Here is a 22669-nt window from a genome sequence, read left to right as displayed (position 1 = left end):
GGAGGGAAGGATGATGTGTGGGGAGCCATGGGCCACAAGGCCAAAGGGTTAGAGGTCACGGCAGCTGCGCATACCAAACGTTGCAGTCTTCCTGGATGGTGGCGTTGGGCGGGTACCACTGCCCACTGTGACGGCAGGGACAGAGGTCAGGAGGCACACAGCGCTCGTCCTGGGCAGAGGGCAGGAACAAAAGGCACCATGTAGGGGCATGAGGGGAGCAGGGCAGTGCCCTGGCTTAAGGAAGGCCATCCTGTTCTCCTACGCAGCTCCTTCTTGGACTCACCAGCAGCACCATGCCGGGCGGACAGACACAGCCATCAGCACTGCCTGCAGGGCAGGAGTGATTGGCGGTAGCGCTGTCACAGGTGAGGAGACAGGCACCAGGGGCATAGACAAGCTCCCTGGGGCAGAATGCCTGCTGTGGAGGGCAGCGGTGAGCTGTGCAATTCCAGAGGCCCCTTTCCTGGCAGACACTGCAGGAGGTTGAGAAGGAGTAAGAGGCAAGTCTAAGCCTCCAGGGACCTGATCTGACCTGGTGAGAATCTCAGGAACCCAGACGCTTGCTGGGTTCCCAGGTGTCCAGATCCCATCATGTTGAGTGAAAACCAGCCCTGATGCTGGAGACCTGTCCATCTCAGCTCCCAATACCCAGTCACTAACACAGGGAGCTGGACTGTTTCCAGCACCCTGACATGCCTGGGATAGACACTGTCACCCTTTCTGTCCCAGCTCCAATAGGGCCATCCTCCAGGCTCTGGAGCAGGACAGAGGTATTGAACCACCCTACTCCTAGCCCAGGTAGGAGAGGGGCTGCATTGAAGCCTGCATCCTCAGCCCCCACCTTCATCAACCCTGGATCCTGGTCCTGCCTGCACAGATCCATAATCTGCCTTCACTTCTCTTGAACAAGCTGTGTGACTCTGCAAGCTCTTTAGTCTATCTGAGCCTCAGTTTCCTCATCTGCAAAATGGGAACAATTTTTCCACTTCTTACTTTATTAGGTTATGGTAGGAAGTAAAACTAGATAAAATGATGCACAGGAAAGTGCTTTATGGACCCTAAAGTGCCCCACGACCAAGGGGAAGTGATCAGCACTCTGTCACCTCCAGCGTGCATGCTGCCACCAACAAGGCTGCACACTCCACCCGTTATCTCCCAAGCTACCTCTTCATCCCCACATTCTTCCTCTTGCCCCAAAGGTCGCTGCCCTCACCAGCGGTTGCACTCCTTCATAGTGGCACTACCAGGGGCATAGCGACGGGCTCCGAGCTGGCAGGGGCACGAGCTGGGGGGCACACACTGGCCCTCAGGATCCCACAGCAGCCCCAGAGGACAGTTACAACTGGCCACACAGCTGCCCAGCTCCCCACAGTCCTCTGGCTCCCCGCAGTGTTGACCGCATGCTGGGGCACACTCTCGGTACTCCTGGCCACCAGGACACAGAACAGCTGGGCACAGGGACACACACAGGTCAGGGGCATAGCCACCGCTGGCTCTCTCCACCCCCTCTGAACCCCACACCCACATCCCCTGTGCCTCTGCAGGAAGAAAAGCCCAGCAGTCTGCCAAGGGTAGTGATGCACCCCGGGCCCCCAGCCATCCCTGGAAGGGGGATGGGCTAGGGAGGAGGGGAGGAGCCTGGGTAGGGCTGGCTGGGCTGAGCGAACTCACGACAGAGGGTCTGGTTCCTCCAGGGAGGTGAGGCACCTTCCTGGGCACAGCGACGCGCATAGGCAGACAGCACCGGGCACAGGCAGTCCCTGCCAGGGTCACAGCCACACACGGCTGCCAGGCAGCGCAGATAGAATGGCTCCCTGTCCACCAGCCTGTGGCATTCCTTGGGAGGAGATGGGGAAATGGGTCAACTTCTCCTCCATGGAGTCTACATCCCCTTGGTCCCCAATAGCACCCCTAGGCTTGTGTGGTCTTCCTTGACCCTCCTAAGAGCCCAGGCGGAGGGCAGGGAAGGTGTTGGCCCATCTTACGGATGTGGGAGGAGCCCAACCCAGCTACCTGGAAGACAGAGCTGTGCAGGATGGCACAAGCTGCCTCTGCGAAGGTGTGGCGCTGGGAGTGGGTGGTGCAGGGGGAGAGCGGGGCACTGTCCCCAGAGGGGCATCTTCCCTTGCCGGCCACCTGGAACTTGCTAGCAAAGGCAGCAATGCTAGTTTCCACATCTCCGGCTGGTGTCAGGAAGTCGTCCTGCTGGTTCTGGGTGAAGGTGCCACACAGACCCTGCACCTGGGCCACAGGCACACGTGTAAGACAGCCGAATGCAGTCCCACCGCACCCTTGCTCAGCCACACACCTGCCTCACTGGCACACCTGGTGGGCATGGCGGGGGTCCAGAGTGATGTAGGCTGCAGGGTCAGACAGTCCCCAGAGCACCTGGGCCCCAGGCCAGCGCAGCAGCAGGAAGGCAGAGGAAGTTCGGCGCACACTGAGGCCATCAGCGCCAATCCAGGGCAAGCCCACGTCCTGCCCATTGACCAGCACAGCTCCTGGAACAGGGGACCTGGTGATGGGGGTGGGGCACGTGGAAGGATAGGGCTTCGAGAAGGGAAGGAGCTTGGGTGGGAAGTAGGAGGTCCCGTGTCAGGGTGGGCTGCTGGGGACAACCAAAGTGTCCACCTGAGCTCCCTACCCCTGTGGCCCAAGGATGACCCTTGGCACACAGATTTTCCAATCCCTCACCCTCATGATCAGTGTGTGGGAGGAGCTAGATGGTGAGCCAGGAGCTGGTTGGGGAGGGTTGGAGGGACCCTGCTGAGAGTGGCCTGCCCGGTCTGGTCATGCCTCGAGGCCTTTCAAGCTCTCATAGCTGCATGACTTGTATTTGACCCCAGGACGGGGCAGAAGATGCCATGGAATCTCTCCTCAGGACTCTGTGTGTCTGTTTCAGAGATGAGAGGGCCAGGGAAGTTGAGGCAGTGTGCTCAGGTGCAGGACTCTGGGGAAGAGTGTCTGGACTCCAAAGCCATAGGGTAGTGTGGAGGGGGAGCAGTGACAGGAGGCCTGGGACCGCGCCAAGAGTGCAGAGCAGAGGCTACCTGAGTCCCTGAGCTGGATGTGGGTGTCCTCCAGGGAGACAGAGATGGCGCGGAGGCAGCTCCCAGAGTCGCAGGCCCCATGCTCCAGTAGGATCAGTAGCTGTCCCTTCACATAGTCCTGGGGCGGGCAGGGGGAATTCAGTGGGGCCAGGCGGGCCGACTCTCTCTGGGGAGGCTTCTGGAGACCTTCCCTACAGACCACCTTCAGCACGCACCTGGAGGCAGGTGCTCACCTTCCGGCCAGCCAGACTGTCTGCCAGGTAAGGGGCTTCGTCCTCACCATGGGCCGGCATGCATGGATGTTTGTGTGTATGTGTGTGCAGGGCCATGGATGTGCACATAGGTGTCATGTGGAAGTATGTGTGTGCATGTTTGTGTGTGCATGAGTGTGCGTAGGTTAAGTGCGTGTCCGCATGTTAGGGTGAGAGGACTCGTCTCTTTCCTCCTCATGGGCATGTATGTTCTCCCATATGTGTGTGCATATGTACACACGTGCTAAATCTACATGCATATATATGAGTGTGTGTCATGTGTATGTCTGCGTCTCTCTGTGTGTACCTGGATGCATGTATATGTGTGTGTGTGCATACAAGTCTCTGTGTGTTGGTGTGTAGCCTGTGTGTGTGTGTAAACATGCAGATCTCTGTGTTGGTTTGTAGCCTCTGTGTGTGTGTGTGTGTGTGTGTGTGTGTCTGCGCATGCAGATTTCTGTGTGTTGCTGTGCAGCCTGTGTGTGTATGTACACACATGCATCTTTGACTGTGTTTGCTGGGGGAGATGGCTGTCCTCTTCCCTCCCCATGGGCAGGCACAGCCTCTCTGAGGACTGTGCTCCCAGGACCTCATCACCCCCATCACTACTTATGAGCGGAGTGGGAATGGTCCAATAGTTCGATGGAGAGATCACTCAGGGGGCCCCAGATGATTGGGAAAATTGTGGCCTGTACCTGAACTTGAGAAGTGAGCTCACTTCATTGGGGGAGGTTTAGGGTGGGAGCAGGGCCTCTTATTTCCCCTGCATGAAGTAGCCTGTAACAAGCCCAGCCCGTCCCATCTGTGAGAGACACGACTGAAGATGGGTTTTGGTTAGTGGCCCTGGGCTGGGTGGTGATGACAGAGGGACTTTCACAGGGAAGCTGGGGAGGAGGCAAGAACCCAGCGGGAGGCCTGAAGGCCTGTGACAGCCATGCCCCCAGTGTTGGTTCTCCCTTGGCCTTTCCTGGGAAGACTCTGGGTTTCCTTTATTTATTTAGGGGTTTCCTTACAGTCAGCCCCACTGTGCCCTTTAGGAGGGCCCCTACTCTGGCAGAGTGCCACTCCTGCAGACTGTCCTCTGCCCACCTGCACCAGGCTGTAGCGGCAACCTTGACCGCCCCGGAAGGAGTAGCTCCGCCCATCAAAGGTGAGGTAGTGCCCGTCCCCGCCCACGGCACACTCGGCGGGGCATAGGGCCTGGGCACAGTGCCAGCGGCCATCCCTGCACACGCTGTGGACACATAGATGAGACAATGAGCTCTGGCATCAGGTCCACACTGAGGGGGTGGAGATGACCCCTGAGCTGGAGGTGACCCCCCAAAAACCCTTGTTCCTCCCCTCCCATGGAAGCCCCTCCTGCTGAAGGGGTAGAGGTCAGCCGGCAAGGCCATCAGCCACGCCAGCAGCAGTCCCAGTCTCTGAGAGGAAGACCCAGAATGGGCTGGAGGCTTAGGGGAAGCAGGTTGAAGAGAGGATGTAAAGGGAGGGATCCGAGGGTACCACATGGCCACCAACCCCCAGCATGGCTCAAGGACCCACCAGGGGTTACACAGCTGGCGCACGGTGTCACGGGGTGCATAGCGCTGGCGGCGGTAGTAGCAGGGGCAGTGGGCGGCAGGCACACAGAGGGTGCCATTCCAGAAGAGGCCTCGCGGGCACTCGCAGCCGCTCACACACTCTTCCCTGCAGGAATCCTCCTCTCCCTGACCCACCGCCTCGCAGCTGGGTGGGCAGAGGGAGGTGCAGTCGGAGTAGAGCTGGCCCCCGGGGCACAGGCGCTCTGTGGGCACATGAGTGAGCTGTAGTCCCCCGCCAGACCCCAGTCAATCCTGCTGGGTGGGGAGGCCCTCAGTCAATCCCACAGCGCAAGGAGGCCCAAGTAATACCGCAGAAGCCAGGTTTCCTCCAGCGAATGTGGATGTGCCGCCTGGCACAGGCCTGGGCATAGCTGGCAAAGGTGGCACACACAGCCTGCCGCTGCCCCTCTTGCCTGCTGCCAGCCATGGCCGCTGCGCAGTAGGCAAAGAGACAGGCCTCGTGGTACTCAGCAGGGGAGACCTGCAGGACAGGACGGCCCCTCAGCAAACAGCCAGCGCCTCCTGCCTCCTGCTTCCATCACTCCATGACTTATAACCAAGCGGATAGGCCCCAGAAGGGACCTCAGAGATCACACACATGAGCCGTCATTTCCCAGAAATAAAGCCGAGAATGGAGAGGTGGGGGTTTGACAGATGGTCCAAAGTAACCCACAGGCAGGGCCAGACCAGCTTACTGACACTTCTCTAGCACCCTCCCTTGGGTGCCAGACACCACCCCCACCCCACTCATACCTGGGCATGGCACTGCCCGAATGGACCTTCCAGCAGCTGATGGCACACGTCCTGGGCTTCAGCCCGCAGGTGGCCAGGTTCTACGTCTGCCTGTGTGAGCCCCAGGGGGCCGTCACAGCCCTGGGCCACCTCCACCGCATCCAGACACCCAGGCTGCAGACAAAGGACATCAGGCCAGGCAGCGTGATGAGGGACGTTAACCAGGACCCCAGAAAAATGCCTCCTGCTCTCACACAGCACCAGGGCTCCACCTTCAGGCCCACCGCCCACATCCTGGGGCTGGGGAGAGAGGCGAGGTGGCAGCCCCACACTGGGCTGTAGTGGTGGGAATAAATGACTGACTGGTTCACCGACACTGGCCTCAGATGGCTAGTTCACGGCAGGCAGCCAGGCTTTCTGTGGGACCCCAAGGCCTGCCCTCCGCCCCTGAGGATCTGGAAGAGGGCCAGGCCCTGTCCTAGGGAACAGGCCAGCGATGAAACCAGGACAAGGGCTTGGAGGTTCAGGAGCCAGGAGCCAAGCTGAAAAGCTGGGAATGGGCAGGCAACTGGGAGGGGGGGGCCCCAGTGGCAGCCTCACCTCCGAGTCAGGGAGCTTCCAGGAATTTCCAAAGGTGGCTGCTAACATGGCCAGTCCTCCGCCTGGCTCCATGAAGTCATCTGAGAAGGGGTGAGGCAGGGGTGCTGGGTCTAGGGCCTCTGGTCTTCCCTTCCCTGCTACCCCAGCAACCAACCACACCCCACTTACCCTCTGGTTGGCCATTGTAGAGCCCACAGAGGCCTTGTGTCTGTCCCCAGAGCTCGTGGTCCACAGAGATGGAGATGGAGCCAGCCCTGTCCAGCCGTACCACGACCCCCAGGCCCCCTGACAGCACCAGCCAGTCCCCTAGCCACTGCAGGCTCAGCCCTGGGCACAGAAAGAGGTCACTTGCCCCCTGCAGCCACAATTCTCACCCTTTCCACTACCACAGCAGGGCTCAGCTGCGCAGGGATGGAAAGGAGAAGGGAAATAACTCACACAATTCTCACATTCTAGAGGGCTCTGCACTTTATACCAAAAGTACATGCTTTACAGCAGAGTGATTGATTTCCATCACAGCTCTCTTTGAGGAGCTCATGAAAGCTGCAGATGCTCTCTGGAGAGAGTAAACTTCGAGTGAACTATGAAACACACGTGCATGTGCACACACATGCATGCACGCATACATGCACACACTGCACCCGTGCACACACAGGCATACATGCAAGAAGCTCACCCCCACCTCACCCTGCAGCCCAGCCAGGACAAAGGTTCTGTGAGGAGAGCTTCCCATTGCTTAGCACCAAAGTGCTACCTCACAGCACTCCTCTGAGGCTGGTGGGGAAACTGGGACTCAGGCAGTCAGGTAGAGGGACTTGTCTGAGCTGGTGCCGCGAGAGTTTGGTGGCGGTAGTTGCAGAGGGTCGGGACCAGGCCTGGTTCCTCCTGGCCCCTCACTAGCTCCGCACTTCAGTGCCTCCCAACAGCAATGGCTGGGGGCCCACCGTGGGCTCGTTCCCAAACTGCCCCCTGCTCCTTTTCTGACCCTGCCTGGAGGGTGGAGAGACTGTCCCAGAGGAGCATGTGGGGGCCCGGGCAGCCTCTTGCTCCCTGAGTGCTCTCACCGTGGAGCAGCCAAGACTGCCCTTCAGGTACCAGCTGCCCCTTCACAGACACATTTCCAGCCTGGATCAGCACCTCCTCAGGTCCCATCGTCACCTGGACCTTGGGGAGATGCATAGTGGAAAAGGGGGCCAGGGCTCTCTTCCTCCCCTGTCCAACCTCCTCCCTGTGGCTGCCCCATCTCTCTTCCTCACCAGCTGACAGTGTCCAGGCTGGGGACAGTGGTCCCCGGGTGTTAGGTGGACAGCCCAAGTGGAGTCCGCAGCACCTGCCAGCAGGTAGGTGCAGCGGCCCAGGAAGTGATAGTGGCGTCCATCAAAGGTGCGGTAGTGGAAACCCGACCAGGAGGCACAGGTGGCTGAGGGACGCTGGTGCTGGCTCCAGAGCTGGCCCACGGCCCCTGCCAGGGGCTGCAGGAGGGCTGGAGAAGAGGCACCACCTGGGAGAGACATACCAACTGTGAACCTCTGAGTGTGAGGCAGAGGTGGAGGGCCAGGACACAGGGCTCCCGGCACAGCGGGAAGCAGGCAGACAGGGCATGGTCCCTCTAGTGGGCCAGGGAGCCAGTATGGGCCCTGTAGAGGGCCCAGCACAAGAACTCCACGTGGGAGTGCCTGGGGAGGCGGAAGGGGTGATGGCCAGGACTGTGCCTGTTTGGCAGGCTGGAGTCTGCAGACACACCTGGCAGGTGTCGGCTGGAGCAGCTGAGACAGGCTTGGGAGCTGCCATCCCGCCAGCTTCGTCCCCAGGGCCAGGCGCAGCACTCCTCCAGGCTTCCTGCTGAGGCATTAGCTGAGCCTGCCTGTAGCTGGCATTGCCACATGGCAAAGCAGTGGCCTCCAGGACTGGCTTTGGCAAGGGCTGCAGTAGGTGGGGAGAATGGGGCAGACCCAGGCAATGAAGATGGGGTAGCCTGGAGTTCTCAGCCCGGCCCTGGTTCTCTGCCCGAAACCACAAAGTTGAGCTAACATCCCCTGCCCAGGACTCCCAGAAGGTACCACTTCCCCAAACGCACTCAGGTGCTTACCCTCAGTGCAGTGGGCGCCCCCCCAGCCTGGGCAACAAGCCCTCACTGTCCGGTTCCGCTTGGCAGGCCGGGTTTCTGGAGGTCTGCGCCCACCAAGCCGGTGGAAACAGGGAAGAGATGTTAGCGTTCAGCCCAGTCCCACCCTGGGGAGGGCTGGGGACATTCAGTTTTGTCAGCTACTCTAATCACATCATTTCCCCTGGCCTTAATTTCTCCACATGCAAAGTGAGAATAATGTTGGGAGGGCAGACCACGGGGATTGGGGCGGGAGATAGAGGGAGTGGGTTTCGGGCCTCTCCCTGTCCTGCCCACCGTAGTGCTCACTCACCCCCCACCCTAATCTCACACACTCCACCCTTCTCCAGGCCCACTCCAAACCTACTTCCCAAATCCCTGCTTTCTCCAGGGCCTCCCTACTCTTAGGATGTCCGGCCTGTCACTCCTTTCCGGCCCAGCAGACAGCCCAGGCTCTCACCCTTACTCACTTGTAGATAGGACAGAGCCCAGGCACTGGGGACCGGGTAAGCCCCGCGCGGACACTCCAGGGCAGGTCCAGCCGCCAGCCCAGACGGCTGTAATGGTCGAGGCTGGCACAGGGTACCAGGTCCTCCTGACGGGGTACTACTTCCTCCTCCACATGGATGGTCTCTGTCCACTCACACCACCGCCTGCCCATGATGGGGAACCACAGCTGCCGCCACCATTCCCTCTGTCACCAAAAGCCCTGTCCTGTGACCCCACTCCCAGGGGTGGTTAACGAAGTAAGGAGGAGAGGATGCTAAGGCAGGGAGAGACACTCATGGGAAGTGGCAGGGGTGGAGGGAGGACCCCTGGGGTGGTGGGCATGGAGTCTGATGCTCCAGAGGGTCCCTGGGCATGTGGCGGAAGGAGGACCCTTGTCAGAGGGGTCCAGGGTGGGCTGCTTACCCATCAGCCAGGGCCCACACCATTCCAAAGAGGAGGGCAGGGAGCAGCATGGCGCCCTCACCCCCAGGGCACCTTTGGGGAACGTGAGGCTTGGGCTCAAGAGAGGCGATACTGCAGAGGGGGCACAGAGAGGCCAGCGGCGCTCTCTCCTGCCCCACGCACCTCCCCACAGCCCAGTGGCCAGTCCTGGGGGCTGGGGAGGCTTTATTCCAGTCTCATGCCCCAGGGCACCAGCTGCCCACAACCGGATTGGACCTGCCACACCAGCCCCTCAGAGGCCAGCTCTCCCTGGAAACAGTCTCCTTCCTGTCCCCTCCCAGTGCATCTGTTTCCGTGTGTGTGTGTTCACACTCTCAGGCACTACCACAAATTAACATGGGGCTCTGGGCAAGCCACCCTCCCTTTCTGGGCCTCAATTTCCTTCCCAGTAAAAATTTCAGGGACTTCCCAGGGATGCACAGATAGGACTCAGACTCCAGTAATCTTTGAAATTGTATGTGCACATTTTTCTGAAGACAGTTCTATAACTTTTATTAGATTCTCAAGAGGGCCATGACCCCATGAAAAGGTTAAGAGCTCCTGGGCTAAATGACCGATGGGGTCTTCCAGCCTTGAACTTCTGCCTGGATGGTGCTCCCCTGCCTCCCGCCCCTCTCTTGCCCAAACTCAGGAGTAGGGGGCAGTGAGCGGGAGCGCTTCCAGGGTAGCTGGGGATCCTGAGTGTGTGGAGATGGGTGGGGAAAATGTAAGGGTTCAGTTTCTTATTGTGATCATAAGAATGATTATGTGTGGCTGGTTGGGCCCACCCTGTCTCCTTCTTGGAGGGTCTCCTAGAATCTCTGGGGTCTAGAACTGGGAAGCCTATGCTGAGGAATGAGAGGACCCTCTGGAAGGAGTGGGCAGGGGAGCCAGCTCCCCTAGCCCTGGGGTAGAGAGCTAAGCCGGATGAAATAATCCGAGAGTCCGGCTGGGAGGGGCAGTGACAGGCTCCACAGGGGAATCCGGGGTCCATCCTGGTCCCAGCAGAGCTCCAAGCACACCCGGACACCGGGGCTGGAATGCAGCCTGGCTCCAATTCCACGCCCCTCGGTCTCCTAAACCTGATATCCCTCCCAGCATCCTGTAGTCATTCCACCTGGGGGAGGAAGGCGGCTGCTGAGAACCAGAGCTGGGCGGGACTCTCCTCCTGGGTTCACCATTGGTCCCGGGGCCAAAAAAGGGCCCAGAGTGAGTCTCTTAGGGGGTCACGGATGGCTGGGATCAACTCCCGCTCTGGAGTCCTTAGAAAGGGCCACATGCACACCCAGTCACCCCCCTTTCCTGTTTTACACACATGCACACTCTCACCGTAAGTCTCACAACGCTGGCACAGGTGCTCGGCCACACCCCAGCACGCACAGTGACACATGCTGCTCCAGGGGCTCCCTTCATCCTGGAGGCAGAGGAGCCTTCACAGCTGAGCTCAGGGATGGGCGCTCTTCCAGGCACTCATCCTTGTGGTGGGCTGTGGTAGCAGGAGCTCAAGGACCATTCACACCCTCCCCTTCCCACCCTCTTTCTCAGCTCTGGATTCAAACCGGGGCTGATCAGGCAGCACTGAGATTGGGAAGAGACCCGAGCTGGAGCCACTCTTTCCAGTAAAGGGGCAGGAGGGAGGAAGCTGGAACCCAAGGGAGTTTGGAGAAAGTTCATGGAGAGGAGACCGGGATCTAACAGTCCAGACTTCAGCACCTCCAGAGCTTTCAGGAGTGGGCGCAGTGGGAACGAGGCCGAGGAGAAACCTCGTAACCTGGGCAGGGAGGGCGAGTGGAGTCCCCTGAGGAGCTGGGGCTGAGGGCTGCCCTCCACATCTAACTCCAGGTGGTGTCCGGGCCAGCAGGCACCCCAGCAATCGTCTCCCGCCCATAGAGCCCTCCCCTCTCTGCAGCCCCCTCCCAGGCCCTCCCACGGACCCCGCCCTCAGAGTCTCCGCCCAGCCTCGTCCCAGCCTCGCCCCCTGGAGCTCCAGACCCGGCCCGGCCTTCTCCCAGGGGACCTGGCTCAAAGTCCTCTTCCCAGTTTCTACTTCGAAAGACCCGTTCTCGCAGGCACAGGGGCCCAGCCCTCTCTCCCGTCTGCCCCCACGGCTGGTTTCGAATCCGGTCCTCGGGACTCCGGGCGAGGGGCTGTGGGTCTGGGTGGATCCGGGCGGAATCCGGGTGGAGAACGGGGGCGGGGCCAGAGTTTCCCAGGCCGACCCCCCCGTGCCGTCCTCCCGCGGGAACGCGGCGCTGCACACCCGGCTGGCACTGGCGACTTAGAGACGGCAGTGCACGACTCGCTGGCTCCCCCCCCGACACGCCCCCTCCTCGTTCCCCCAACTCCTCCTCGCCCACCCCACCCGTTGGCGCTCCACCTTTCCCCGTCTCCTCCCTCCGCGGCCGCGAGCACCCTCCCTCAGCACCCTTCCCCGCAGCCCGAGTGCTCTTCCTCCCCAGCCTCCTCGCCCTCCTCCACCCGCTCTCCCATCACCCTCCCCACCCCTCCCCTCCCCCGTCCTGAGCTCCCACTTCCAGCACCTACTCCGGGCTCGGAGCCTTAAGACCATCACCTGCCCACCTAAGCCCGCAGTGATCCCTCCTGGGACCCCATTCCTAAAAACCCCCGCCCCTGCCTCCCCCAGCCCGGTGCGCCGAGTCTCTTCGCCCGCTCCGTCGGTCCCTCCTCCTTCGCGGGCGCCGTTTCCCGGCTCCAGCTCCCCGCGCGTCTATCCCTCTCCTCCCCGCGAAGTTTCGGGGCTGTCAGTCTGTCAGTCTTTCTGGCCGTCAGCACCCGAGCTGCAGGCGGCGAGCGCCATTGTGAGCAGAGCCGGCGGGGCAGGAGGCCCGGGCGCCTGGGTCCCCGCGGCGCGGGCAGAGTGGCTGGCCAGCCAGGTAAAGGCCGGGGAGACTCCGCTGCAGGCGGCCCCGCCCGCGTCTCCCTCAGCGCCGCGCTCGGGTCACCGCCGGCTCCGCGCAGGTGACAGCCCCGGAGGTAGGGGCGCGGACGGAGGGCGTGGGGGAGGGGCAGGGGTTGGGGGAGGTTGGGGGCTGGGGGAAAGGGAGGGCAAGGCCGGCGAGGGCCGGGTGAGGGCTGTGGGGGTAGAGGGGACCGGGGGGCTGGAGGGAAGGGCGGGGGCTGGGAGTAGGTCGGGCGGGAAGCAGGTGGGAAGGGGCCGGCGGGCCCAGAGGGGAGGGGAGAGGGAGTGTGGGAGGGGGCCGAGGGGGAAGGGGAGGAAGAAGCGGGCGCAGGGGACCGGGCCGCTCGGGAGGGGCGGGAGAGGAGGGCGCTGACAGGTGAGCCCCGGAGCTGGGGAGGGGGCCGGGACCTGGAGTGAAGTCGGCAATCGGAGCTGCTTGGGACGGCGTTGGGGCAGGGAGGTGGAGCTGAGGGTCCCGTCGGGAGGAAAACTTGGGAGGGGTGAGGAGAAGTCCGAGGGGAGCAGAAATGGGGAGGGGGCGCCGCGGAGGAAGGGAGAGGCGCGGAGGGGTGTTCCGAGGAGAGGCGGGGTGGGGAGGGCAGGGCCCGCGGGAAGGTCCCGAGCGAGCGGGTCAGCCCTAGACCCCCAGGCTTGCGGGCCAGAGGACCCGGGAGCTGGGGAGCGGCCTGGGAGGGGGGAGGGGAAGAGCGGTTCTGGGGACTGGGGACGGGGAGGGAAGCGAAGCTGGAGCCTGCTGGGGAGACAGAGGGGGAAGGGAGGCGGGGGCCTCGGAGGGGAAGGAGAGCTGCAGAAGGGAGGGAGGGAGGAGGAGGGCGGTGGGGAGACGTGGGGGAGGGCTGGAAAGGGGGAGGGGAAGGGAACCGAGGTGAGGCGAGGAAAGGAGAAGGAAGGGAAACCGCGGTGGGGGAGGAGAGGAGGGAGGGGAGGAGAGAACGGGGTTGGGGAAAAGAGCTGAGAGGAGGAGGGCGGGTGTTGGGGAGGAAGGAAAAGAGGAGGGGGAAAGGAAGGGAGAGGGTGTGCAGCCAGGGAGGGAGATGGAGCGGGGGAGAACCGGGAGGGCAGGGAAAGGCAGCCCGGAGTCTGGGAGGGGGAGGGGAGCGCTGCCGCCGAGGCAGCCTAGAGCGGAGGGTCAGGGGAGGCGGTGGCAGTGGAGGGCCGACCCCGAGGGGGCCTCGAGGGGTTGGCCCTGCCGGGCGCGGGCGGGCGGAGCCTGAGGGGCGGGGCCGGAGGCGGAGCCGGGGCGCCGGCCCGATTCGCCGGGAGAGAGGGCGGAAGGCAGGGGGAGCGGGAGGGGCGGGGCAGAGGGAAGGCTGCCGGGGAGATGGGGGAGGGGAGTCTGCTGGGGGAAGGGCGGGGGAGCCGCGGGAGGCGGAGCAGGGAAGGGGCAGCAGGGGCGGTGTCCGGGCCTTGGGCAGCAGCCACGCGCGGGTGAGAGGTGGTTTTGTGGTAGGGGTTTAGGGAGAGGCAGTCATTTTCTACCTATAAGAGGACCCTCTCGAGGACCTCCCCAAGCAGCACCCCTAAAGTGACACTCGCTCCCGTCCCAGGGCTGGCTCCTATTTCACCAGCTCGGGCAGTGACAGCTGGAGGGCCTAGGAGATGCAGTTTCCCACCCCCCACCCTGGGCTCCCACCCTCAAGCCTCTCTCCAGAGAATCGAATCTTTACTGCACTTCCCCAGGCAAGGACACTGGGGCGTGGAGTTGCGGTGCTGATGGGCCAGGGCTGGCGGTGAGAGACCTGCCAGGTGAGGGAGTGGCGTGGCTGGTTTCCAGAGCTGACAGAAATGGTTTCAAGGCCTTCTTGGGCCACCTTCAAAGATCTCTTGGCTTTCTGAAATCCAGTTTCCCTAACATCCCCCAGTACCTGGAGATGTTACCTTTGGAGCTCCTGGAAGAGCCCATAGGGAGAGGTTGGGCAGAGCCAGGGCCCAGGTGGAAGCTGGCATGGGAAAAATCTGAACAAGGCTGTCTTTTCTCCGTAGGGTCTGTGGCCGATCCCCAGGAGGAGCTACTCTGGGTTACCATGAGAGAGACCTTGGAGGCCCTCAGCTCCCTGGGTGAGCTGGCAGAAATGAAGGGACTTGGGGAAAAGTTTAGGAGGATTCAGGAGCATCTACAACTCAGACAGCAGAGCCACCCTCAGGAGGCTGCAACCCTGAGGCCCCAGGGGCCTGTAGGGCAACCTGCTTTTCTGTAGCGTGGGGTGTCTGAATGCCTGGACCATAGTAGAGGCTGCGCTCCAAACCGTATGCACACTTGAGCACTCACAGAGCACAGTCATATTTACATCTATGCTATCTCTTCCTTCTGTCCTTTTTGACTCAACTCAAAGGGACTGAGGTTGATACCTGTCCATGTCCATGCTGGTGAGAGACCCTGTCCTTCCTGAGCAGGTTGGGAAAAGTCTCTTGGACAGGCTGGGAAGGGGAAGAGCCCCCGCCTCTGATTACTTGTTCTGTACTGGATGCTTTACTTGGACCCACCCTTCTGCCTGTACCAGGATTCTCTGTGGGACAGCCAGAGATGGTCCCCCAAAGTGAGCCCAGGGAAGGATCCCATACTGTCCAGGAGCAGATGTCCTCTTCTAGGGAAGAGAGAGCACTAGGGGTGTGCTCAGGTAGGTAACAGGAACCATGGAGAGGCTCAGGGAGGAGTCTGCCTGCTTTCCTCCTGCCCTCCCTACCTTCGTCCCTTCTTCCCTCCCTCCTTCCTCCCTCCCTCCCACCCTCCCTTCCTTCCTTCCCTTCATCAAATATTTATTGAGCACCTACTATGTGCGGGATGCTATTCTAAACATTTGGAATACTTCAGTGACCAAATAGCCAAAGATCCCTACCTGCAAGAACTTAATCCTAATGAGTGCAGCGAGTCAGCAAACAATAAGTAAGGAAATTTATAAACTACGTTCAAAGATGATAAGAGCTCTGGGAGAGAGGATAATGTCTGGTGAAGTGGGTTGACGGGGGGTGGGGGCCGAGACTGCTGCCAGTGAGGGTGGGTGGGGCATGTTATAGGATTAAATAGGGTGGCGAGACTGGGTTTCTTTGGGAAGGTAAGATTTGTGTAGGATTTGAAGGAGCTGGGGGAAGCCGAGCATGGTGGCTCATGCCTGTATTCTCAGCCCTTTGGGAGGCCAAGGTGGAAGGATTGCTTGAGCCTAGTTCGAGGCTAGCCTGGGCAACATGGCGAGACCCTGTCTCCACAAAAAAATTAAAAATTAGCCGGATGTGGTGGCTCATGCCTGTGTTCCCAGCTACTTGGGAGGCTGGGGCAGTAGGATCCCTTGAAGCCCAGGCTGCAGTGAGGTATGATCATGCCACTGCACTCCAGCCTGGGTGACAGAGAGGACCTTTCTCTTGAAAAATAAAAGAGGTGAAGGAGACAGCTCAGCAGATTGGGGAAAAGTGCGTCAGGCAGGAGTACAGCCAGAACAGAGCACTAAGGCAGGAATGTGCCTGACCTTTGACATCCTGGTTCTCCCCAGCGATTTGCTTGGAACCAGGGTCCATGTGGGGGCTGGGAAAGCCCCAGCCCTTCTCCTAGGGGCCTTCCTTGCTTCCACTGTCTTACATACACGTATTCCAGAAGCTTCTCACAGTGGTGGCTCTTGTGACCTTGTGGTCCATCTCATACATACCCTTAGCAGCTGCCCTGCTTGAAGGAGTCTGAGGCAGCCCCTGGGAAGCCAGGAACTCAGCCCCTGAATTCTGGTAGGATGTGGGAGGAACCCTGTGGGCCCTGCTGGAGCCAGGGTTTCAAATATTCCTTCTTCCCAGCACCAGTGGGGCCCTTTGGCCATCTGTGATGTCTCCAGAGTCCTTGAGGTATCCTATTCTCTGCCAGGGCACAAGGCCCCCACACCGGAGGAAGGTGCCCGCACAGAACAAGCCGAGGCTCCCTGCAGAGGCCAGGCGTGCACAGCACAGAAGGCTCAGCCTGTGGGCGCCTGCCCAGGTGAGTCTTCCTGTCACTTCATCCCACCATGGGCTCAGGCCAAGGGAACGGGGCCCAGCAAGCTCTGGAGCTGCTATCTCATGAGGCAGGTAATCCCCGAAGACAGGCAGTCCAGGCCCTTCCAACCCAAGTTGAGTCCAGCACCTTTCTGCTGTGGAGCTTCGGTGCTGAAACGGAATTTCACATCTGTAGATGGCAGGAGTCAGACAGGCTGGTCACCAAAGAGAAACACAGCCTCCCCTCAAATGCCTTCTAGAAATCCTGCCTCCCCCTCTTTATTTCCCCCAGTCTATGTCTAATTACAGTTGCCATGAAGATACATGGCTTTGATCAACCTTTTCACTGCCTCTCCCCTGACATGCCGCCTTCCCCAGCTTCCTCTGATCGTGAGGGTACCCAGATGCTCCACATCTGCTGTATTCAACTCATCTCCTCACACCCAGGGTGATCAAACTGCTCATTCTCTCTCAATCCCACCATTACTTCCTTCCACTACCACCATCCTTATTACCTTTTGCCTGAGGAATATCATTTATTCTGCAAGGATTTATTGAGCACCTACTACATACAGGCTGTGTTAAGTATAGGGGAAAGAGATGGACCGTAGAGTTACCTGGGCCTGGTTTGAATCTTTGCTCTGCATTTACTAGCTGAGTGTCCTTGGATAGGCCACCTTGACTCCAGGAGCTTTGGTTTGTGAAGGTTTGTGACAGTGTGTTTACACCACCTCATCTACAGTTGGTCCTCAATAAGCGGCAGCAGTCCCCATTTTTATCAGACACATAAAAACACCTTTCTTATTAGACACAAAAGAAATGGAACACAAAATGTCTGCACCCCAGAAGATAAAATCTGGTTGAAATGACCTTAATATGAGCCAGAACAAAGAATTAAAAGAATAGTATAAAGGCAAGTCACAAATAAGTACAAAAGTGTTAACAGTAAGTGCTATAGGAGTTTATGCTAAAAGATCCACATGCATTGGGAATTTGTCAAAAAAAACATTAATTTGTGCTGCATTTTGAGAAAGGTGTAAACTTCAGTTCTGAAAGGGTTGGGGTGGAGGATGGGAAGACGTTCTAGGGTGAGAAGATCTTGAAGCAGGAAAGGGGAAGAGAGCAGCTTGGCTGAAGTGGAAGGTCCATGCCTGGGAGAAAGAAAGTTGGACTTGGGTGGGGTGAGCCTCAGATACAGCTGGAACCTGTTTTATCTTCAAATAATAGGGTGCTGGGCTGGGCACTGTGGCTCATGCCTGTAATCCCAGCGACTCAGGAAGCTGGGGTGGGAGAATTGCTTGAGGCTAGGATTTCAAGACCAGCCTGGGCAACACAGTGAGACTCCATCTCTGAAAAAATAAGAAATATCAGCTGGGCATGGTGATGCACACCTGTAGTCGCAGCTGCTTGAGGGGCTGAGATAAGAGGATCACTTGAGCCCAGGAGTTTGAGGCTGCAGTGAGACATTATCATTCCATTGCACTCCAGCCTGAGAGACAGAGCAAGACCCTGACTCAATTAAAAATAAATAGGAGCTATTGATGGTTCTTGAGTAGAAAAGTGAAGAGTGCCACAATGAAGGTGAAAGCAGTATCACAGTATGATAAGTAGACAGGAGTGTGGAGTCAATGAACTGATAGAAGAAACTGGGAGTACCTCTGATTGTGGAAGTCCATGTGTGATAGAATCAAGGCTCAGGCCAGACAGGAACTCAAATTATCTGATTCAGTGATTCACAAATGAGAGTCACTTTGGGAGCTTTAAAGATGGAACACATTCGTGGGCCTTGCCCCCATTTGTGCATTTTCTCAAAGTTCCCCAGGAGCTGATGATGCAAAACAGGCGTAAGAGCTTTAAACTACTCCAACTCTTAGACAAAGGGAAAACTTTCTTAGCGGACTAAGAAACATAACTCAAAGAGGTTAAGTGACTGAACCAAAGTCACACTCCTAGTTAGTGACAGAGGAGAACCTAAATTGGACCCTCTCGTCTGGACCCCGGGCTCCTTCCTCTTGGCTGGACCACTGCAGCACCCGAGAGGGGCAACACTCCAGTGGAATCCCCTGCAACCTGCCCTTAGGCTGAGGCTCCCCCAGAGGGCCCTCCTTGCTTCTCCAGAGCCAGTGTTCACTAGTTCCCCAGACCCTGTAAACTCCATCCTGGTCTTCCTAAATGCTGATTTCCCCTCCAGCTGTCCAGCAGGAAAGAAGGGAGTAGCAGGAGTACGAGGGCACCCTGGTTCCTTGGCCACTAGAGGTAAGGTGGGCTGGGGGTGGGGGTTAGAGAGCAAGAGAATCACCCCAGGTGAGATGTCAAAGATCAAGTTTTCAAGGCCACCAGGGAAGGAGGCTCTAGTCCTAAGGTTAAAGTCAGCCAGGGCTCAGTTTGGGAAGGTCAGGTGTGTGGTGAGAAAGCTGCTGAGCCGCGGCCAGTTTGCAGTACCAAGGAGAGCTGCTGGACCGGAGATGGAGACTGAGGTCCCAGAAGGGCACTGCTGGCGCAGGAAGATCTGGGCCAGCCACCAAAGGGATGTGAACCTGGAGCGAAGCAGGAGGACTGAAGCTTGGGCAACCTTCCTCTTCAGGGGTGCCGGAGGGCTCCTGGGCACATCCAGGCCGGGGAAGAAGCCCTCGGGAGGGGTGTGGTGTTCACACGCATCGCAGGTTTCCGAGAGTGCAGGAGGCCTGAGAAAAGCTGCGGATTTGGTCACTCTCAGGAACCGTTAGGTAGAGTGGAGAGCAGAGCCAGACCGCAGGGCTCCAGCAAGTGGAGATCCTGTGGTTAAATAAACGTGGCCGCACGTGGAGCTCAATAGACAATTCTTGTTTTGACCTTTCAGGAGACGAGTGGATGATTCGGAAGGTGAAGGTGGAGGATGAGGATCAGGAGGCAGAAGAGGAGGTCGAATGGCCCCAGCATCTATCGTTACTTCCCAGCCCCTTTCCTGCGCCTGACCTGGGGCATCTGGCTGCCGCTTACAAACTGGAGCCAGGGACCCCGGGGGCACTGAGTGGGCTCGCGCTGTCCGGGTGGGCTCCGATGCCCGAGAAGCCCTACGGCTGTGGGGAGTGTGAGCGGCGCTTCCGGGATCAGCTGACGTTGCGACTGCACCAGCGGCTGCACCGGGGCGAGGGTCCCTGCGCCTGCCCGGACTGCGGCCGCAGCTTCACGCAGCGCGCCCACATGCTGCTGCATCAGCGCAGCCACCGCGGGGAGCGGCCTTTCCCGTGCTCCGAGTGCGACAAGCGCTTCAGCAAGAAGGCCCACCTGACCCGCCACCTGCGCACGCACACGGGCGAGCGGCCCTACCCGTGCGCGGAGTGCGGCAAGCGCTTCAGCCAGAAGATCCACCTGGGCTCGCACCAGAAGACCCACACTGGCGAGCGGCCCTTCCCCTGCACAGAATGCGAGAAGCGCTTTCGCAAGAAGACGCACTTGATTCGGCACCAGCGCATCCACACTGGCGAGAGACCCTACCAGTGCGCGCAGTGCGCACGCAGCTTCACGCATAAGCAGCACTTGGTGCGGCACCAAAGGGTGCACGAGGCGGCCGGCCCGGCCAGGCCCCCTCCCGACGCGTCCGCTTCTCCTCATTCCACTGCCCCGTCCCCCACCCCATCCCCTCCTGGGCCAAAGCCTTTCGCCTGCTCCGACTGCGGCTTGAGCTTCGGCTGGAAAAAGAACCTCGCCACGCACCAGTGTCTGCACCGCAGCGAGGGTCGCCCCTATGGGTGCAACGAGTGCGCACTGGGCGCCACCGTGGATCCCCCCGCCGCCGAGCCCCTGGCCAGCGCGCCTGGCGGACCGGGCTGCGGCCCAGGATCCGATCCTGTGGCGCCCCAGCGCGCCCCCTCGGGCGAGCGGTCCTTTTTCTGCCCGGACTGCGGGCGCGGCTTCGCCCATGGGCAGCACCTGGCGCGGCACCGGCGCGTGCACACGGGCGAACGGCCCTTCGCCTGCACGCAGTGTGACCGCCGCTTCGGCTCGCGGCCCAATCTGGTCGCCCACTCCAGGGCCCACAGCGGCGCCAGGCCTTTCGCCTGCGCTCAGTGCGGCCGCCGCTTCAGCCGCAAGTCGCACCTGGGCCGCCACCAGGCGGTGCACACGGGCAGCCGCCCCCACGCCTGCGCCGTCTGCGCCCGCAGCTTCAGCTCCAAAACCAACCTAGTCCGCCACCAGGCGATCCACACAGGCTCCCGCCCCTTCTCCTGCCCACAGTGCGGAAAGAGCTTCAGTCGCAAGACCCACCTGGTGCGGCACCAGCTCATTCACGGCGAAGCCGCCCATGCGGCCCCGGACGCCGCCCTCGCGGCCCCAGCCTGGTCCCCTCCCCCAGAGGTGGCGCCGCCCCCGCTCTTTTTCTGAGCCTAGTTCTCACCAGGACCCTTTCTTGCCTACAGTTTCGAGAGGCCCGTGCCATGAGACCGCTTGGGGTGAGCACGGTGGCCTGGGCAGCTGTCCGAAGATTTGGCCGCCGCGGTACCCCTGTTTCCTTCCCGCAGTGTCTACGTCCGCACAGGATACCCAGCTTGGAGCTCCTAGGACAGAAATGCGAGCGAACCCTTGCTGGGAACAGTTGAGGCTGAAGTTCTTGGAAGGCTCCCACCCAGGTGCCCCGCTGGAAAGCAGATATTTCCTGGACCCAGCGCGGCCTCAACCAGGGCGGGAAAAGAGTGATTATTTAAGTACTTAAAGTTTCATTAAAATTAAAATCAGAAAGTTCTGGGGCTGTTAAATGAGTTGGGGGAGGGAACCCCTGACTCTCCTTAGCCACTGTCCCAACTCCATCCACACACAGACCACCCCCCTCCACTTGCCCTTCTGTCCTGGGTGAGTTACATTTAGCCAGCTGCTGTTAATTGGTTCTCCCAAATCAAAATGTAATATATTTATTCACCAAACCACCACCCTGGCTCCTGCTTCTAGCTCAGAAGTGTAAGGAAGGAACATTAGGGTGCATTTCACTCACGCCAGGTGTCACAGACTGGAGCTGAAGGAGGCAGGCCGTCCTTTGGCGTGGGCTTGGGAGCTCTGTGCGGTCTCTGCAGCTCTCCCGGGGGATTCGGAGCTGGGTGGCCTGAGGAAGGAGGTGGCACATCCACTGCAGATGAAGGTTGCTTTCACATCGCACTTGCAACAAGTCCTTTCTTGAGGCTGCTGGGTCCAGAAGTCTCTGTATTGCCCTTCTTCAGCCTAGGCAGGTATGAGAGCTAGGGCTGCCTGGCCATGAGGGGGGAGGGCAGGATAATGGGGAGCCTATGGGGCTTGCAGTGAGTAGTCTTGGGTTTGACCCTCCTCTGCCTCTCGTCGGACTTGGAGCGCAGCATTATTCATTTCCCAGTGAGCGGGATGAGAGGCAGAGCAGTGGCCTGAGAGATGGAAGGGCCTTTCACACCTGTGAAGGAGTTTAGACTGTGTCCAAGAGAGGGGGAACCATGGCAAGGTTAGACAGGGCAGGAACAGGGCCACGCTTACAGTCCTGCATTTTGGAAGGATGTTTGGCAAGACAACTCAGGAGTGAGACTGGAGGCCTGGGCATCAGTTGTCCTGGTGACAGGTGGTGGTGACCTGGGACCATAGTTGTGTCAGAGGAAACAGAGAAGTGATGGATTCAAGAGACACTTAATAGGCAGAGGACACAGGACCTGTTGACTGGTGTGGGTGGGGGAATCAATGAGCTTGGCCCGATTTCTGCTTGCCACTGACTGGATGACAGTGGCATACTCCCAGAAGGGAGACGCGGTGTTGGGGACAGTTCGTGCTGGGGGAGCAGTCCTGCATCTGCTGAGTTGCGAGCAGTGCCTGCCCAGCAGGAAGGAGGCTGTGTGGGTGGAGAGCTAAGAAGAGGGCCGGGATGCAGACATAGAGCTGAGAATTTTCCACATGTGCTTCTGGAGCTATGGGGGAGTGGATGATCTTCCCAAAGAACTGAGTGTGGAGTGAGAAATTGGGGGCCTGGGACAGAAGCCTCTGGGACACCAACATTAGGGGATGGCACTGAGAGAGGCCTGTAAACAAGATTGGAGAGTGGAGGTGCAAGAACTGGACAGGAAAGCCCCAGGTTGAGGTGACAGAGGAGCTGAGGAAAGACATGCTTCAGAGAGGAGGAGGCCACTGGAGGCTAGAGAGAGGTCACCTAGGCAAAGGACTTCCAAACCCTTTGGATTTCGCTGCAAGGCAAATCCAGATCTTGGTGAGAGCAGCATCAGGAGCAGCTGGGTCAGAAATCAGATCACAATGGTGAACTACAAAAGCAAAATCCCAGAGAAGGTAGGAGACAATGAGACCTGGATGCAAGTGAGGGAGGGGCGTTGGCTGGGAAGCCTGTCAGAGGAGGCATGAATGCAAATGTGTTTATGAGTTTCATGGCCACAATGAGTCGGTGACTCCAAGTTATTTTAAATATCTTGAAATGTCACGTAAAAATCTGGACTTCCAGCTTCTGTTGTGAAAAAAGCAAAAGGTTTAGCAACTGGTGGCTGGAGCTGAGTGGAAGTTGGCCTCTTTGGACTAAGGGATCAGAGTCCTCA

General features: G+C 59.4%; 2 protein-coding genes across 2 annotated transcripts in view; one reads left to right on the top strand and one right to left on the bottom strand.

Moving 5' to 3' along the window:
* The window catches only part of SSPO (SCO-spondin), a 57017-nt gene extending 47738 nt beyond the window's left edge, over positions 1-9279 (bottom strand). Inside the window, 19 exon segments of the mRNA XM_025379868.1 lie at positions 75-169; positions 284-473; positions 1214-1448; positions 1672-1837; positions 2014-2241; positions 2326-2501; positions 3051-3168; positions 4391-4535; positions 4844-5084; positions 5191-5362; positions 5635-5787; positions 6214-6293; positions 6382-6540; positions 7278-7371; positions 7470-7714; positions 7957-8136; positions 8303-8385; positions 8788-8970; positions 9230-9279. Of these exon segments, the coding sequence (XP_025235653.1) occupies positions 75-169; positions 284-473; positions 1214-1448; positions 1672-1837; positions 2014-2241; positions 2326-2501; positions 3051-3168; positions 4391-4535; positions 4844-5084; positions 5191-5362; positions 5635-5787; positions 6214-6293; positions 6382-6540; positions 7278-7371; positions 7470-7714; positions 7957-8136; positions 8303-8385; positions 8788-8970; positions 9230-9279 (2993 nt within the window).
* A 2395-nt stretch (positions 9280-11674) lies between these two features.
* Positions 11675-21036, top strand: ZNF467 (zinc finger protein 467). The gene is made up of 5 exons (XM_025379456.1): positions 11675-12141; positions 14172-14246; positions 14690-14806; positions 16033-16143; positions 18979-21036. Exons 2-5 carry the CDS (start codon positions 14213-14215, stop codon positions 20502-20504), a joined length of 1788 nt encoding a protein of 595 aa, XP_025235241.1. The 5' UTR covers positions 11675-12141; positions 14172-14212; the 3' UTR covers positions 20505-21036.
* The last annotated feature ends 1633 nt before the right edge of the window (positions 21037-22669 follow it).

This window comes from Theropithecus gelada, chromosome 3 (genome assembly GCF_003255815.1).
Source record: "Theropithecus gelada isolate Dixy chromosome 3, Tgel_1.0, whole genome shotgun sequence".
NCBI classification, from domain to species: Eukaryota; Metazoa; Chordata; class Mammalia; order Primates; family Cercopithecidae; genus Theropithecus; species Theropithecus gelada.
This window is presented reverse-complemented; position numbering and strand designations above follow the sequence as displayed.

Bases quoted from the DNA above. Each gene is read 5' to 3' on its own strand.
- ZNF467 (XM_025379456.1), top strand. From the start codon at position 14,213: ATGAGAGAGACCTTGGAGGCCCTCAGCTCCCTGG. The intron at 14,247-14,689 runs GTGAGCTGGCAG...TGCCTGTACCAG, and splicing joins GGAGGCCCTCAGCTCCCTGG to GATTCTCTGTGGGACAGCCA. The intron at 16,144-18,978 runs GTGAGTCTTCCT...TTGACCTTTCAG, and splicing joins GCCTGTGGGCGCCTGCCCAG to GAGACGAGTGGATGATTCGG.